This window comes from Lepisosteus oculatus, chromosome 16 (assembly GCF_040954835.1).
Source record: "Lepisosteus oculatus isolate fLepOcu1 chromosome 16, fLepOcu1.hap2, whole genome shotgun sequence".
NCBI classification, from domain to species: Eukaryota; Metazoa; Chordata; class Actinopteri; order Semionotiformes; family Lepisosteidae; genus Lepisosteus; species Lepisosteus oculatus.
The window spans coordinates 8,417,592-8,433,362 of record NC_090711.1 but is presented as its reverse complement, the minus strand read 5'-3'; the positions used below and the strand labels follow the sequence as shown (position 1 = coordinate 8,433,362).

Sequence of the window (15,771 nt, the reverse complement as noted above, 5' to 3'; positions counted from 1 at the left end):
ATAAATGGTTATTCAATCCCTTCTAGCAGTTAGTAAACATTTTTTAAATTACTGGAAAAACAAACACGTGATGATATAGAGAGCATCTCAGTGTCAAAGATCATGTTTGACATTTTGCGCACCTCTTTTAATGTTAAAGCATGTTTTTTGTGTCTTTATGCATATTATCTCTCCGTTAACAGTGCTTTATGGAGGAATGCATTGGCAAACTTACTATGGGAAAGTTATCATTTCCCAGTTTATAGACTACAAGCAAACTCAGTGCTGTCTAAAAAAGGGGGCTTTTTTTTTTTTGCTCAAGAACTGGAATAAAAGTGAATTACTTACACCATTCACTGCACCTGATGCTTTCTAAAGTGTACCGAAAGGCTCACTGATGAGCTCTAATGTGTACCTGGAGAGACACGCTAATTCATCACATGAAGTCTTAATGGCCCCAAGGGCCAGCTTGAACACAGCTGGTGCCAGAGTTCTCAGGCATTAAGCACCTTATCTCCCCTTCATGCTCAATCCATTGATTCGCTTTCCTTTCAGTTTCAAGGGAATCAAGTATTTTATCAGCACATTAAGTGAAAGACACAAACAGAAAAAGTAAATAACAGTCTTCAGCAGAAAAGGCCTAAAATATCCACAACGTTATGAAAACAACAGATCAAGGAAAAAAAAATGGTTTCTGTGTTTTGAGGCAAAGTTCCCAAAACAGACTGCATAAACATCTCACTTCAGTGCAAAATATGTATCAGTTTTTGTATTGTACTGTCAGCACCTTTAGTTGGTATGAAATAAGCATGACACATATACTGTAAGTACTTGTAAGATGTTATTATTCAAGGATCTATAGAATACTGTACTTTTAAGAGGATGATAAATGACCTTTGTCATGTAAGCTTTATCAAGATGTAGAAAGATGTTTTCGTAGCAACAAAACTGCATGGAGCAGTACATGGAGTGGAACGCGTTTCAGTTCTTTCCTGGAGTGCGTCCTGAGTTTTGTGGGATGTTAACAGTCCTGTGGTAATCCAAGCAATGGCAGTCTATGTACTGTACTAATCCTGTGCCTCTACTGCTAAAAATGACCTGTAAGCAAGTTATGTAATCTAAATAGGCTACTTCATTGTATATTATGGTAATAACGATTAATTGAGAGCATATTCCAATGAGTCCCTGAGGTTGAAGCCAGTTAAGTTTGGGCAGTGTGTTAATCAGTTAGACCTGCAGGAGTGCCCCTGTGCTGCTAGAGTTCTTAGAGCTCACACTGGTTGAGAGCACCTTTATTATGGTTTTTAACTTATCTAATTATCTTTTTTTTCACAGAAAATTGTTCCAGCAATTATCTAAGTAGGAAAATGAGTTATGTCCATTCTGAATGCCTTTACCTTTAGAGATTGATTAATCACATTAGAATCTGGAGCTGAGGGTTGTTTCCAAAGGGGACTTTTAATAATCTCATTTTTATTCTGTGCTCTGTTACAGAGCAGAGATAATTCCTGCTCTACTGCTTTATCTTTCTTTTTTCTTTCTCTCCATCTTTTGGCTTCTTTCCATTTCTTTTCTGTACTGTAGATGAAAAGTCCCATTTAAAAAATAGACAACACAAACAGGTTCCCAATAGCCTCCCTCCACTAAAAGAACAAACACAATCAAACAAAAAAAGTGTGAGCTTTAGAATGACATAATAGGTTCCTAAATTTTTGAACATTTTCTTCCAGTCAATGAAAGAAGTAAATAAGTGATCACTGCAGGCTCTTAGTGAGTCAAGCTGGAAAAATGATGGCAGGTTTCTCTTATCAAAACATATGCCTAGAACACAAAGCTTCCTGGTAAAGATGCTACAGAGTGATTACTGTACATTCTGAAAAGAAAACAGTGGATACATTTTAATTTGAGTGTATATTTCAGGGTATGCTAGCAGAGTGGTTTAGGATGGACAGGAGGCTCATAGTAATGCAAGGGCTTCACTGGAAGAAACTTCAACTGAAATTGGGTAAAACGTTCATGAACCTACCTGAATGTGTTGCAAAAATAAGTTGTGTTCAGAACAGCACCTATTTTCTTTTCTCATTTTTGGTGCTTTCAATTTGTCTTCACTTTTCCCTCTGTGCAATGCTATATCCCAGAAACATTTTTGTCTACCAAAAGGAAAGGTTTCCGATCTTGCTGGAGCCGAGAATATAAGTATTTTTGTGTGATAAATGTAGCAGGGCAGTGCTGATAAACAAGCAGATTAATCTCCCTGACAGATGAGGGGTCTGACCAACTTTATGGTTCCAAATTCTGACAAGATGGGACTCAAAGCAGCACCAGAGAATCTGTTAAAACTTTAGCTTCCTCAGCAGCTCCGAAACCAATTCTCTGTGAGGGCACATGATGTACTAGCCTCCTGTGAAGCAGTCATCTCTCACAGACATACACTGGGCAGCCCCAGGAGGGCTCAGACTGCACAGAGGTCAGAGAGGGGTCAGGCTGTAGAAAGAAGAATAGCTGCAGTTGTCATAAACCTTCAAAGGGAAATTGAGATGTTAGACTGAAGCATAGCCATTGGACATTTTTGAAGTTTAAATTTAGTGCAAATGTCTGCACCATGTAAAGGAAAGCTGGAAGATATTCATATGATATCTGCCTCCTGCAGCTCTGCATCTTCTCATTTATTGTATCTTACTGGTCAATTATGATCCCTCAAGAAATCAAATAAACAGATAAACATACTAACAAGTTTAACTGATCTCGTCACATTAGATGAGACTCTTGTGGTGAGGTTTCTCCCCAGGACTCCCGATAGTGTTTGAGTCTTGCACACCAGAAGACTGGCCTTGTTTGTGTAATGAACTTGCCTGTACTCGTATGGGCTTGTGTCTGCGAGATGGAAAATTGAATCCCACGTCCAGCTACCCTGCTACACATGTCGCTTTGAGCATTGTTTTCAATTTTCAATTAACCTCATCTCTGACTTGCTGCCTGTGCGGATATCCGAGAACTGGCTTCCTCTCTTTGGGTTTGATTTTTCTGTCGGCAGTCACCTCACTCCATCTTCAACTTCAGCCGCGGCCTCCACAGCAGCCCTCCGCCCGCCTGCCTCTGCAGCGCTCCGATATTCCTAGCCCTCCGCCCCTCAGGCGGGTAAGCGCGCTCACCTTGCTCGCCAGCCACGCTCGCCTGTCTCATTTAATCCATCACGATAACAAATTACCTTCTGAGTTTTCTCATTCCCTTCTATCACCAGGATGCTGCTATGTGCCTGCATGCGTCTGCGTTCCTGGAATAGGTATCATTTACTCTGTAAGAGAACATCACCGCTCTTTGCCTCTGAGGCATAGGGGGAGTCCCATTAACCACCAGAACGGACAGGCACAGCTAAGGAACACTCAGTACACAGATGCTTTATTTCTCAAGAAAAAAAAAGATAAAGATAACATATGGCAACATTTGCAGTAATGTTGCATTTGCTTTGAAGTTATGTGCCGGTAAGTGACCTTTTATCATAGGTATAACCATTATGCTGTTATTATCGCGGTTATGATTATTAATGATATGATTTCAAATGTGTATTATTTTCCCCTGCTTGACAGATCAAGTGTCATGTGTCTTTTCAAATGATGGCTCTGCTTATACTCATCATTCTAAACAGCTGAATACAGCTCTGACAGTGATATAGCCCCTGCTGTGACTGAAATAGAACTGAGTGGAGCTAAGTTGACAAAACATTTTTCTACTTTGGCTGTAAATAAGTATGGCTGACAAAGCTATGCTACTTAACCCAGTTGCTTTCTGTGCCATTAAACATTGTGATTGAAGGCTTTCAGTACATCTGCAGATGAGTGGAAAAATCCACTCAAATTAAGAGTAAAACCCTGATGTGTAAAACTGTTGAGAGGGCCAGAACTGCCAAAATATCTGTTGGCTGGACTTAGTTTCCCTTCAGTTTCACTGCAGTTATGTGACAAAGAGAATTCAATGCTGGCTCAATCACCATGTGAGTCATTAATAAGCTTGTGTTTGAACCCAGAAAAAAAACAACAACAAAAAACTTCACATCCTGTTAGAAGCATTGAAAAAGGGATTAATGGGAATCAAACATCATTTCATTAAACCACACAGGATTAAAAGCAAACCCCCGAGCAACCCTAATCTCTGACAAACCTTGGTATTTTACCATTCTTTATATGAGATTTAGCTTATGTATTGCACACTTATGATGAATTAAGTTATTATTAAGTATTATTTTGTTACTTCCATTGTATAGACCTTTGACAAACTAAAAAGATTGGCTGATAAGAAGGTGCATTAATCTAAAAAGCTACCTGACTGGTGAGAGATCTCAGTGACTGTATGCCTTTACTTTTTAATTCCTGGGACTGCCTGGTGGCTCCAAGGATTTATTTCCTACTCCAGTCTCTCTGTAAGGAACCATGATATACCTGTGACCAGTAAAGTTGTCATCACTCATAGGCACATGCCAGGCAAAGGAAAGAGGTGAGAGAGAGGTCAGGTTATTACCATATACTGTACACTTGATTAAAGTAAAACAAACAAAGTAGGCATCCCTACTCACAGTGCTGGCAGTGAGCTCTGGAGGGTTATCGTTGACATCTGTCACCGAGATAATGGCAGTGGCAGTGTTGGACAGCCCAAAGTTAAGATTGCCTTCCATGTCAGTGGCTTGGATAATGACGGTGTACTGGGACACTTTCTGCAAAACAAAAGAAACATTCATAGATTTTAAAGGACTTAACTCTTACCATCAAGAGTGAATCAATAAACACAATAGATACAATTACATGCTTGCACAGTCAGATCACCACTCAACATTAGCGTGCAAAAAGCACAAGAAAGGAAACCCAGGTATTTTTTTGGATTAAGGGTGGGTTTTTCATTTTTTGGTTAACAGTAGGTATTTAATGAAACTGTTGATTTAAAATTGTGAATGGAAGCTCAGATACTTTGAACCTGTAAAAATGTGTACTTTACATTGACGTAATTGGTAAACTATGTAATTTGCACAATACTGAATAATAAAATATACCCTGAGAATAGTTATAGATAAAATCTAACTAAACACCAATTGGCAGAATGTTATAAATATAGATACCTAAAATGGAAGAATGACAGTTTTTGTATTCAGTGCAGCACCCAGCACCTCTATGCTGGTAATGGTTTTAAAATACATCACCGTGCGTACGTGAAGTTAGGGGCTATAAAGCAAGAGTGTACGTTATGAGAGAGAGGCCCATTTATTAAAGCCTAACTGTCCCCACAGTGAGCTTGTAGTGCGAGAGGATCATCAGTCATTTTAATGGGAGCAATGGCACTTTGAAAAGAAACACTCTATTGGAGATATTATTCAGGGTGAATGAACATTACTTAGTCTTTTAACACGAAAAATGCCTAGGAGTTATCCAAACCACCTTTTTGAAGTGCACAGCTGCTACTTCCTGGGTTTCACTGTACGGTGGATACGATTTGGAATAAGAGCTTTAATTTTCAATAAATACATCTTTATGATTATTCTGGATCAGCACAGCCCTGGTAAATTGTACTGACTGGGGTGTTATCTTAAACTGTTTCAGTTTACCTGTCACACAAATAAGGATGAACATAATATTAAATTCAGTTAAGAAAAACTCATCATTACTTCCAGTTATGTGTTTTTTTCTTCTACATTTAGCTGCAAGAACCCATTTATGATTGAAAAAAAATACAATAACTTGTATCTCAAAAAAAGGTAAAATTACACTATTAAATTGTTAGCATTTCTAAGACACTTCCTTCTGTTTTTCCTAAGAAAAGCTTGAGATTGAACATTTTCTGGTACAGACTTTGAGTGTAATACAAACTGGAGATGTACAAGCGTACTCAGTAAAAGGTTAGTTGAACTATTGCATATTTAGTTTAAATTGTGCAAAATGAATATACCTGTCAATGTACTGTTAGAAACAAAACAATTTCTGAACCCCACTTCAGCAAAGTAAGAACTTGAAACAAAAGAGGCAAAGTGGAAACAAGGTATTGCATGTGGCAGGAGTAGGTCTTTATGTTTTTGACAGGCAATGGTTAATATTTCGAAAAGACAAGCACTTCATCCCAGGCTAGAGAGAAATGCTTTTGAACTGCTAAGCATTCACTCCCTTTCCTGAAATATCTATCATATAAAATAAATACCACCTCTTTGAGCCTTTGTATAGTCAAAGCTGCGCAACACAGATCACTCAGCAATACTTTCTGAAGCATTTAAATCACACTGACACTTAGGCAGGTAGCAGCCATTAATAACCTGTCTGTAGGTAATATGTAAGCCTTTCTTGCTCTATGTATTTTGAACCTTCAGTTGCATAGCCTAAAGTTATGATTCATTTAATCACTTCTGCATTTTCAGATATGAAATGTTTCCATCAAGGAGAAATTGGGGTTAGTGAGGAAATCAAATTGTCCCAGTTGTCAATTCAAACCTTGTGCAGAGTTCTGAGGTAAAACCCAATGATTTTTATGAATGTAGTTATACAATACTGTATATGATAAGATTGAGCCAGGTCACCCATGGAGCACGAGAAGACTTTAAAGTTCAAGCAAAGCTCACAAGATCAATGTCATACTCAATAAGTTGCATACCATACATCAGCACCTCATCAGATTACATCAATTGAATGCATTTTTTGACAAAAAATTGCTTTGGAAATTGAATTGAATTGAAAGTTTATTATAGAGAAATAATCTAACACAGTGTAATTTTCAGATACGTAATGTATTAATATATTGTTCATTGTATGAACAGAGTTAAGGGTAGAAATACCTTGCAGTTTTTACTCCTATATTAGAATACATGAATAGGATTAAGATTAGACAGAAATGTCTGTTAAAATTCCTTTAGCTGTAATAAAAAATGAGAACTGTTTTTGCTTGAGACATGTTGAAGATCTTATTCCCTTACTTCCTCTGAAGGCCTTAGGCAAACCAAAAACATTTTATGTAGCATTCAAACATACTCTACTTGCTGTTATATGGTATTTATTTTTATTTGGCTATAATGTGATGCTACAGTAATTTTCTGGTCTTACTTTATTAGGAAATTTTCAAAACAAGAACACAGGGATTTAAATTTTAAAATATGTCATAAAGACTGTTTTAGAATAGACTTTAGAAGATTATTGTTGGGTTTAAACTTCATTGACTCTAATTAACATTTTTTTATTGCAGTGGGTTTAATGCATGTAAAAACAGTCTGATGAATGAAGTCCAAGTTGTCTGCCATTTAGCATTATTCATGCTAAATAGAGACCCGGAGTAACAGAAATCCTGCACAAAATCTGTGCTGAAACCAGTGCCAGAGATCTGGAGTTTGACTTCAGGCGCAGATTTTCCAATCAACACATCCATTATCCACTCAATATACATGCACTAACTGTGCTCAAAACAAAAGAACTGGGTATAATGAGTTTTATAGATCTCCTTTATAGATCTCCAGTACTCTTAAATCAGGTCACAGGGAAATAAGTAATATTTTCTGCTAGAACAAAAATACAGTCTTCCAGTTGCCCCAAGACATAAGGTTTAAAACTGTTTTATATAAAGACACTTGGGGGTTCACAAAGCACATGTGGGGTGTTTCATGGTAGGAAAGAATATGATTCTACAGTGCAATTTTCAGTATTGCTTAAAGAAAAATAAATACATTACTAAGCCTGTGAATCAATAAGGTAGACCTGAATTCATACAAGATGAAGAAACTCAACAGCCAAAAGAGTCTTCTGGAAAATCTCGGTTATCTCTAACTGTGATACTAAGAAAATGTATCAAAGGTGAAGATGGTTATGAATAATTTCAGTTATCAATGTTAAAATGACTGTAGAGCAGAAAGGTGTAATTATACATTAATGCTGCAAAAAAGGGGATTGTAGAAATGTATGAAAATACCAGTAATGGTTACAACCTGTAATAAGTCAGTTACTTTTAAAAAGATTAAGTTGTTCTGATGTCAATAAGAACAAAGTACAATAATTTAGTGTTACAGGACAACTGTGAATAGACAAAGCACATATTAAAAAATGGCCCTTTCTTCACAATATTATAGTTTCTGACATGAGCAAAGATTTGTCTATCTTACTGTGAATTTTCATTTGGTCCAAAAATCCTCTGCTATAGTTTAATTAATAACAAACTGGCACAATATTGCCAGAGGTACAGAGAGGTCAGTTTCTTTTGAAAGGGTTTCAGTTAGCATTCCAGCTTATCAGACACCAACTGACTGCAGCGATCATATTGTCACTTGTAATCTGAATCAAAATCACATTTACTTGAATTAGGCCAAAGCTTTACAAAAGGTAGTTTCAGTAAAGCACGGGAGAAGTAACATCAATCGAGAGCTAATTTAAAGCAATATATCAAGGACTGAAAAAGAAAATAAAGGTTTTATATTGTACACCTGGTTTAAATGATTATTACCTATTTGTTACAGAGCCTTTCAGGCAATGTCCTTCGTCAACTGGTTAGTAAAACTTTTACCATGATGCTTTAAACCTGTAGCTGTTTAAAGTGTATGTACTGTACTTAGTAATTCGTCATCCCAAGGGAAATTCACATTAATGATGAAGTATCCATAAGTCAGTAGATTTCATATATATTTTAAAGCCTTTTCGAGAAGATGAGCAATCTCAGTACTGTTATACATTGTAGATACTGTATTTATCATAAGAATGTTTTGTTTTGTTTCCCTTTATTACATTTTTATGGATTGAACTTCAGTTATCACAAATTGGAATCTTCCATACAAATATCCTGCTTTATATCTAAAGTAGCTAAAAAGCTGAAACTGAATCCATCAAACAAGGACAATGACAACAAAAAAAAGACCTCCTTATATCACTAATTCAGGTTGGAACTACCGTAGCAACACCATTTAGGTTTTCTTTCCTCACCATGTCAATGTTTGGAGTCGTGGTTTGTAAAACACTGTTCTGCGAGTCTGTGTGAGTCTGTATTCCTGGAGGTGTGTATCCTAATATTAGCTTTTGTAAATAAGGGAGTAAGTTCTATTTAGATCAGTGATTGCACCTCTTCATCGCCTTGGCGAATTATGCATTGAAATATGTTGAATACTATTTGAAACTCACACATAATCAGAGGTGAACTACCAAGAGGATTTTTTAAAGGTATTTAAATTGAGGCTCAGGACTAATTATCCCATAACATGTGACTGAGTATACATATGTCCAACCTTTATCCTTCCCCTTCCATCCACTTGTTTTGTTCTGTGGATGCTTGAAATTTGAGGACAAAAGAATTTTGGTTGATATGAGGATGATATTGTCTCTACAAAAAATCAGTCATTTTAATGACAAAGCACAGTGAAGGTATCTCCAAAAGCTACAAAAGAAGTGTAGCTTCTATTGTACAATAGTAGATATAATAAAAGTGTTTTACTTTCTCATTGAATCCACCAGAACATTTCAAAAAGTTTTTGTTACTACAATACAGCACTGCTCCCCTTATGCTGACAGAAACCCGAATAAAACTGTACACTGTTATTTAAACCTCGCTTCACCTGCATTTTACTTTTTTTAAACTTTAAAGCTCAGCAAAGAAATCTGTCACATGATTGTGCTCTCAGGCTGTAAAATGCATTTGCTGTGTCTGACAGCAGTGGCAGCCTTGCATGGTATAGATTCTACACATTTTCTAGAAGAAAAGCTGAGAGAAGCACTGCTTATGAATGGTGCAAGCAGGAATGAGATTCTGCTGTATGTAATCCTTCAGAGTTGGCTACCCCTACAACTTTAATGTGGCACTTTAAGAGGGTGACAAGTACTGAAGAAGATGCACAGTGGGACCCAATAACCTGTCTGGACCAATTGCTGTGAGTCATGGCCAAGTCTGTTAATGATGTTACTACGAAAAAAAAACATACAGTTTTCATTCCCTGGAGGCTGCATTGGTCCTGACCATGGTAGTGGCAGGAATCATTTTTTACAGGATGTTTTCTTTCAGTCTGTCCATTGAAATCTCAGGCAGAACTCAAGAACACGAGGGAAGAACCACTTGAAAACTTCTTTGAATATTGGAATGTAAAATAATGACTGCTTACCTATGAATTTTCCTCATTTGAGATCTAATTGAATTTAAGAAATCTGCATTAAAGCTGCAGCTGTTACAGTTGAACAGACAAAGCAAGACCAATAGGTCCAATAATTTGTTAAACAAAGATTGTGCATGTATTATAACAAACATTTTTTGTCCCTTTGCTAGAAAAAACACATTCTTATCTTTATTGAATTTTAAGAATGATGTTGTTCATTCAAATATTTTTATAGAATTTAAATGGATTATCTTAAGACATTTTTTTTTAGCTGTGAAGTTTTGAATAGTCTCCGCAGTGCAGATTTTGCCAAATTATTTTGCACTGTTGTGTCACACAGCCCGACTCTATTAATTTATTCTTTGGGCCCTTCAGTGTTTTAGGGGAGTTTCTTTTGAATTGTCAAAAAATAATTTATCCAACATTTTGAATGATTTTCTTTAGTAATCCATTTCTAAAGAGTGCTTTACTCATGGTGCCTGCAATCTGCAATCTTTGAAAGGGTTCCATTGCTTCTGAAATTCAGCAGAGCTGGAGAATATCCTTTCCAAGGCTTGGCAACCTACAGTTTGCAGGTTTCCATGTGCCACATTGCATGGAAACAAGAGTAAACTCCAACCTGGTGAGCCACTTGGCTTGTATATGAACCTACCTTACCTATAAATATTTATAGTATTGAACAAACAGGGACACCCCAAATTCCAGTGTTTTTCTATTGTTCTGTGTTCCACTATTCTGCAGTTTTTTTCTATATCCAAATAGTGATTCCTATACTTTCACTGTTTTCCATTCTCAATACAAATAGCCCTTTTTGAAATATGTATTTTGTTTTTATTTAGAAGATCTTTATTTCAAAATCTGCATCAGTTTTTATCAAGATGTATGTTTGTAATAAGATTTCTAAATTAAATCAAGAGTTTGCTTTTAGGGAGTATTAATACTATTCGCCATGAATCTATGCATATACTGTATACTGTACTTCAGATGAGATTTTTCAGACCCAGCCATTTAAAAGTTTCTGAAAAACCATCCATTACTGCGCTCTTTCGGGATCACCTACTATAACCTTTTGCTAGACCCTCCTACGTGTTTTCCTTGAAAGCTGTTATGTAATGTAAAGCTTGATTGATTGAAAATGTTGTACAACACATTAATTATATACAAGTGCCCTTCAGCATTTGTTAAAAATTGTAACATAAGAAAGTGTTTTTGGCTAGGTTTAACTCTTCTTCCTGAGACTCAAATGTACAAAAGCAGGGCACAAGGTTGTTGAATGTTCACTACACGGGAGAAGTTCTGGACTTTGTTTCTGAGTCCCCCGTACATATTACCAGCAGTTTATTTCCGCTCCAGGAATTTAACTAGCAGATGAACCACTGACCCCTGAAAGCTGGTCTGTACCTGGGTTCACAAGGTGCCATCTCAACAGCATAACAAAAGCCAATTCATCTCGTATCCCCGGCCATGATCCGTGGTGAAAACCCCACCGGGATTCAGACCACTAGACTGTAAGTTTAGCATGAGTATGACTCACCCTTCACACTGTGTAAACAGATTTTTTTTAACCAGCTGAGTCACTACAGAAGTAGCAAATCTGAAAGAGACTACATTAGGAATACAGGCTAAAGAAACACTTTTGGAAACTTCAGGTAATAAACAGCACCTTGTGCATCATACAAGCGTATTCTCAACTTCCTTTTCATCTTCCCAAGATTGTGCACGGATAGAAATGAGTGTTACATATTAATAAACTGTACAAATGTTGTTTTCTGCACTGAAAGACGCTAAAACATCTAAATAAAAAACAAAATGTTTAAAACAATGTCTGCATCTATATACTGTATATAGAAATGTCAATGTCAATATCAAATTAGCTGGGTCATTATAGCTCGGTTTTCGTTAAACAAATGTTGCAAACAGCTCAACCAGGCTTCTTTTCTAAATTTAAAATCTGGAGTGTTTATTCAATGGTTAAATGTTTTTGCTCTGTATTAAAATGTTTGTACTGAAGTTGATGTAAGTATTCATTTATACAGAAATAAAAAAGTACAGTCAGTTATTTTTATAGGGATACATTTCTCAGTTCTGAAAGAAATACCTGTGACTGATATTTATTATTGCAAAAAATACTAGGCAATAATCTTTCTTAAAAGATAGTGGACTTCAGTAAGAAGATACTGGTAGCTAACTATATACAGGAAAACGAATTCAATGTGGTGGTTTTCCTCTCACCACCCAGCACTCACATATCAAAACATTACAGGAACTGGTACAAGACCCATGAGCTAAATCTTTAATTGGCATGCGAGAGGAATGAAAACAAGAACTGCAGGCCTTAATGAGCCTTTTCGTAGGCCTTCGAATAAGATCTGAAGTGTCTCATTCACCTGCTAATTAGTGCGTAAATATTCTAATTAGGAAACAACTCCAGATGACTGGGATTAGCAATAAGGATGGCGCAAACTGAGGCAGACAAGTGGCTCTCAAACCTTGCATGTCTTATTTAAATCCCTTCTGACACTGGAGTTCATGTAGAATGCAGCATTTACATAGTGCTACATAATTAGAGAAGTTAGCAATTGTTCATGTACTGTACCCAATTCTCCCTCCTCCTCCTCCCCCCCCCCCCCCCCCCAAACACTCACACCTTCACCAAAGTATTATATTACAGTACCTGTCACCTCAACCCGCGCAGGACTAAGTACAGTACCTCTCTAAGCATTAACCTGAGATGAAAAGAATCACAGCTGGTGGATCCTGTTGTAAGTGCTTAACGTGATCTCAGGCCATTTAGTTTTGGCAGAAATAGTATTGTTCCCCTTTTCCTTCCTTTTATTTTTTATTATTAAATTCAGGATAACAATGCCTTTTATAAATTAGCCCTTTTCAAAAAGTCCCAAAGTGCAGAAATACGTTAAGAACAAATTAATAAACAATTGGCTCTTCCACAGAGCTACTAAAATAAGTGTGAATGACCGGTAACACACTTCCATGATAGCAGCTGCTTGGCAGCTGTTTGGTTCAGAGAAATCTGCACACGCAGCTGGACAGCACAGTGGCACAGTGGTTAGCACTGCTTGTGACAGTGGGACATGGGTTCAATTCTGGACCTGAGTTCATGTCATCTCCCCGTGTTTGTGTGACTTTCTTCCAGGTGCCCGGCTTCTTCCCAAAGCCCACATACCCATACTAGTACATTAATTAGCTTCTGAGAAAACTGGCCCTGGTGGGTGTTAGTGTGTGTGTCCCCTGCAATGGACTGGTGTCCCGTCCACGGTGTACCCTGCCTTGCTCCCATTGCTTACCTAGATGGTAAGCATTCATGCTCAATGATGATCTAAATTGTTTAGAAAATGGATGGATACAAACACAGCTGGCCCTAACAACCAGCCACTTAATTATTTCCATAATTGTTTTTACAGAAACTCCAAATTGTTGTTAAAACAACTCGACAGCGATTATTATTTGTTTCTTTTTTTTATCTGTGTTGCGTTTTTGAGTGTGTATTTGTGAACCACTTTTCCAGATCTAAAAATGTGTACATCTGTTAGGGGCCTTATCCTCTGTCTAGTATCTACACAGGTACATGGAATGGCTAATCCCACACTCTGATTTTGCGGTTAGAAAATGGATTAGTGGTAAACTGATAAGAAACAGGAAAGGCACAAATAATGGGGAAAAAAACAAGGCTGCACAGGCCACAGTACTCATCTTGTCTCATCACCGACTTTGATGAGCCAGGCTCGTTTGCCCTTGGCTCACGAGGCAGGGGCACTGATGGCAGTTCCAAACACAGGTCCTCTGACAGCAGTCCCAGAACCGATCCATTCAGAGAAAAAACAAGAAGACAGCTGTACACCGAGATCCCTGCAGTGTCAGCTGTGTACACAGCAAGGCTGGAGATATTGTGAGGGATTATTGATTTGAAGATAGGAAAAGATCACACGGGGATGCAGGGACAATCTGCAGGCTCTCCTGGCTGTTTGTTGAAGCGATTAAGAAAGCACCTGTGGGCCCTCACCTCTGCACTTCAGGATCAGACTTATTTACCCTCAAGATGTCTCATCCTGACCCTAGCAGCATGGACCACTTGCCGTGTAGGCAGACTGTCTCCCTGGCTGACAACAAACTAAATAAATGCTGTTTTAAAAGTGGAATTCCCTGGGGGATGCCTTTTTGGTAGCATTTACTGATAAGTGCCAAATGCTTTTAGCAGTCAGAAATCATCACATCCTTTTGTCTTGGCTTTTCTAAAAAGTAAAAGTACCAGTTATTTCATGTGTTACATTTTGCACATGGAGCTGCTAATGTCATGAGAGTCTGTATTCAAGAAACAAATCCAGACATTTATAGCCAGTTTGGTGTCCCTAGGAGTGAACACCCAGATCTAGTTGCTACTGTCAAACTGGCCTGTCCTCTTAATGGATTTCAGCATGTAAACCGCTAAATAGGAATTTAAGTCATTTTTTATGACATCAAAGATGTTCAGCCAGTCCTGTCTGTGAGTATGCAGGGAATACTTTATCAGCAGACAGAAGATGAAATAGGTTTGCTAACATTTCAAATTAACCAAAACGACAGAGAGCGGTGGAGCTAAACTCTAAACGAAGGGAAAGTTGCCTCATTTTTCGATGGTTCATTTTCCCATCACCAGGGGACATTTTGTTCAGAGCAAATGCTACTGGAGGCGGAATGTAGTTTTTATTTATGTTTTTGGACAAGCTGTTTGCATGTCCTGTGGGGAAAAAACAAAACAAAAATGAGACTGAATCCAGATATAAGTGAAGAATAATGAGGCTTTATTCTGCTTGGGATATTCTTGTGACAAGTAAACTCATAAAGTTACCTTATGTTCAGTGGTACAGTGACTTCTGAGGGTCAATTAAACCAGTGAAGATAAATGTATAGTTTTCATATGAAATGTTATAAAGATGTGGTATATGAGATTCAAAGATATGTAGTACATAAACATTTAGAGAAAAAGAACTTGTATTTTGAATACATAAAAAAACAATGTATATAAAGCTTGTAAAAAATAACATTACGTACCGTATTTATACACACACAATGTATATACAGAATATCAACTAACTAAAAACCAGTATTTGAGAACACAGATTTATTTGAAGCACTTCAAAAAGTATTTTTTGTATTTTAAATTGTCACATGCCTACATGGTTTTCAAAGTATGAAGTACATTTTCAAATAATATGAATTAATTAAAACTTAAAAAAAACAGTACAGTGACTTTGAAAGAGCTACAGAATTCAGTGGATAAGATGGGAGAAAATGTGCATGAGTTTGCAATATTTCACTTCACAAAGTTGGCCTCTATTGGAGAACTGACAACGCATCTTTGTTACAGACTTTGTTGAGTTTGCAAACAAACTCTTTTGAAGTGATACTGCAAGCAACGTGGAAATGATGCGTGCTCAGACAAGACAAAACTGGAACTGTTAAACTGTCTAAATTAAAAAAAAATGCATCTGATGAAAACCCCATATAGTCCATTACTCAGTTAATTACATCCCTTCTGTCAAGCACGGTGGTAGCAGTGTTGTGTTATACTTGCTTTGTAATAAAAACATAGAGTAAAGTAGTGGCAATTGTTAGACGAAAAGAGGAAAACCCACCTCAGATGTAAAACTTGGATAAAAACTCACTTTCCTGCAGGACAATAACTCAAAACACAAGGCCAGTGCTTCACT

At 37.2% G+C, this 15,771-nt stretch overlaps 1 protein-coding gene across 1 annotated transcript in view; it reads right to left on the bottom strand.

Annotated features, from left to right (window-relative positions):
• The window catches only part of cdh4 (cadherin 4, type 1, R-cadherin (retinal)), a 387,156-nt gene that overhangs the window by 38,057 nt on the left and 333,328 nt on the right, over window positions 1–15,771 (bottom strand). Inside the window, exon 9 of the mRNA XM_015364922.2 lies at window positions 4,550–4,687. Coding sequence (XP_015220408.1) covers window positions 4,550–4,687 — 138 coding nt within the window. The remainder of the gene's footprint in view (window positions 1–4,549; window positions 4,688–15,771) is intronic.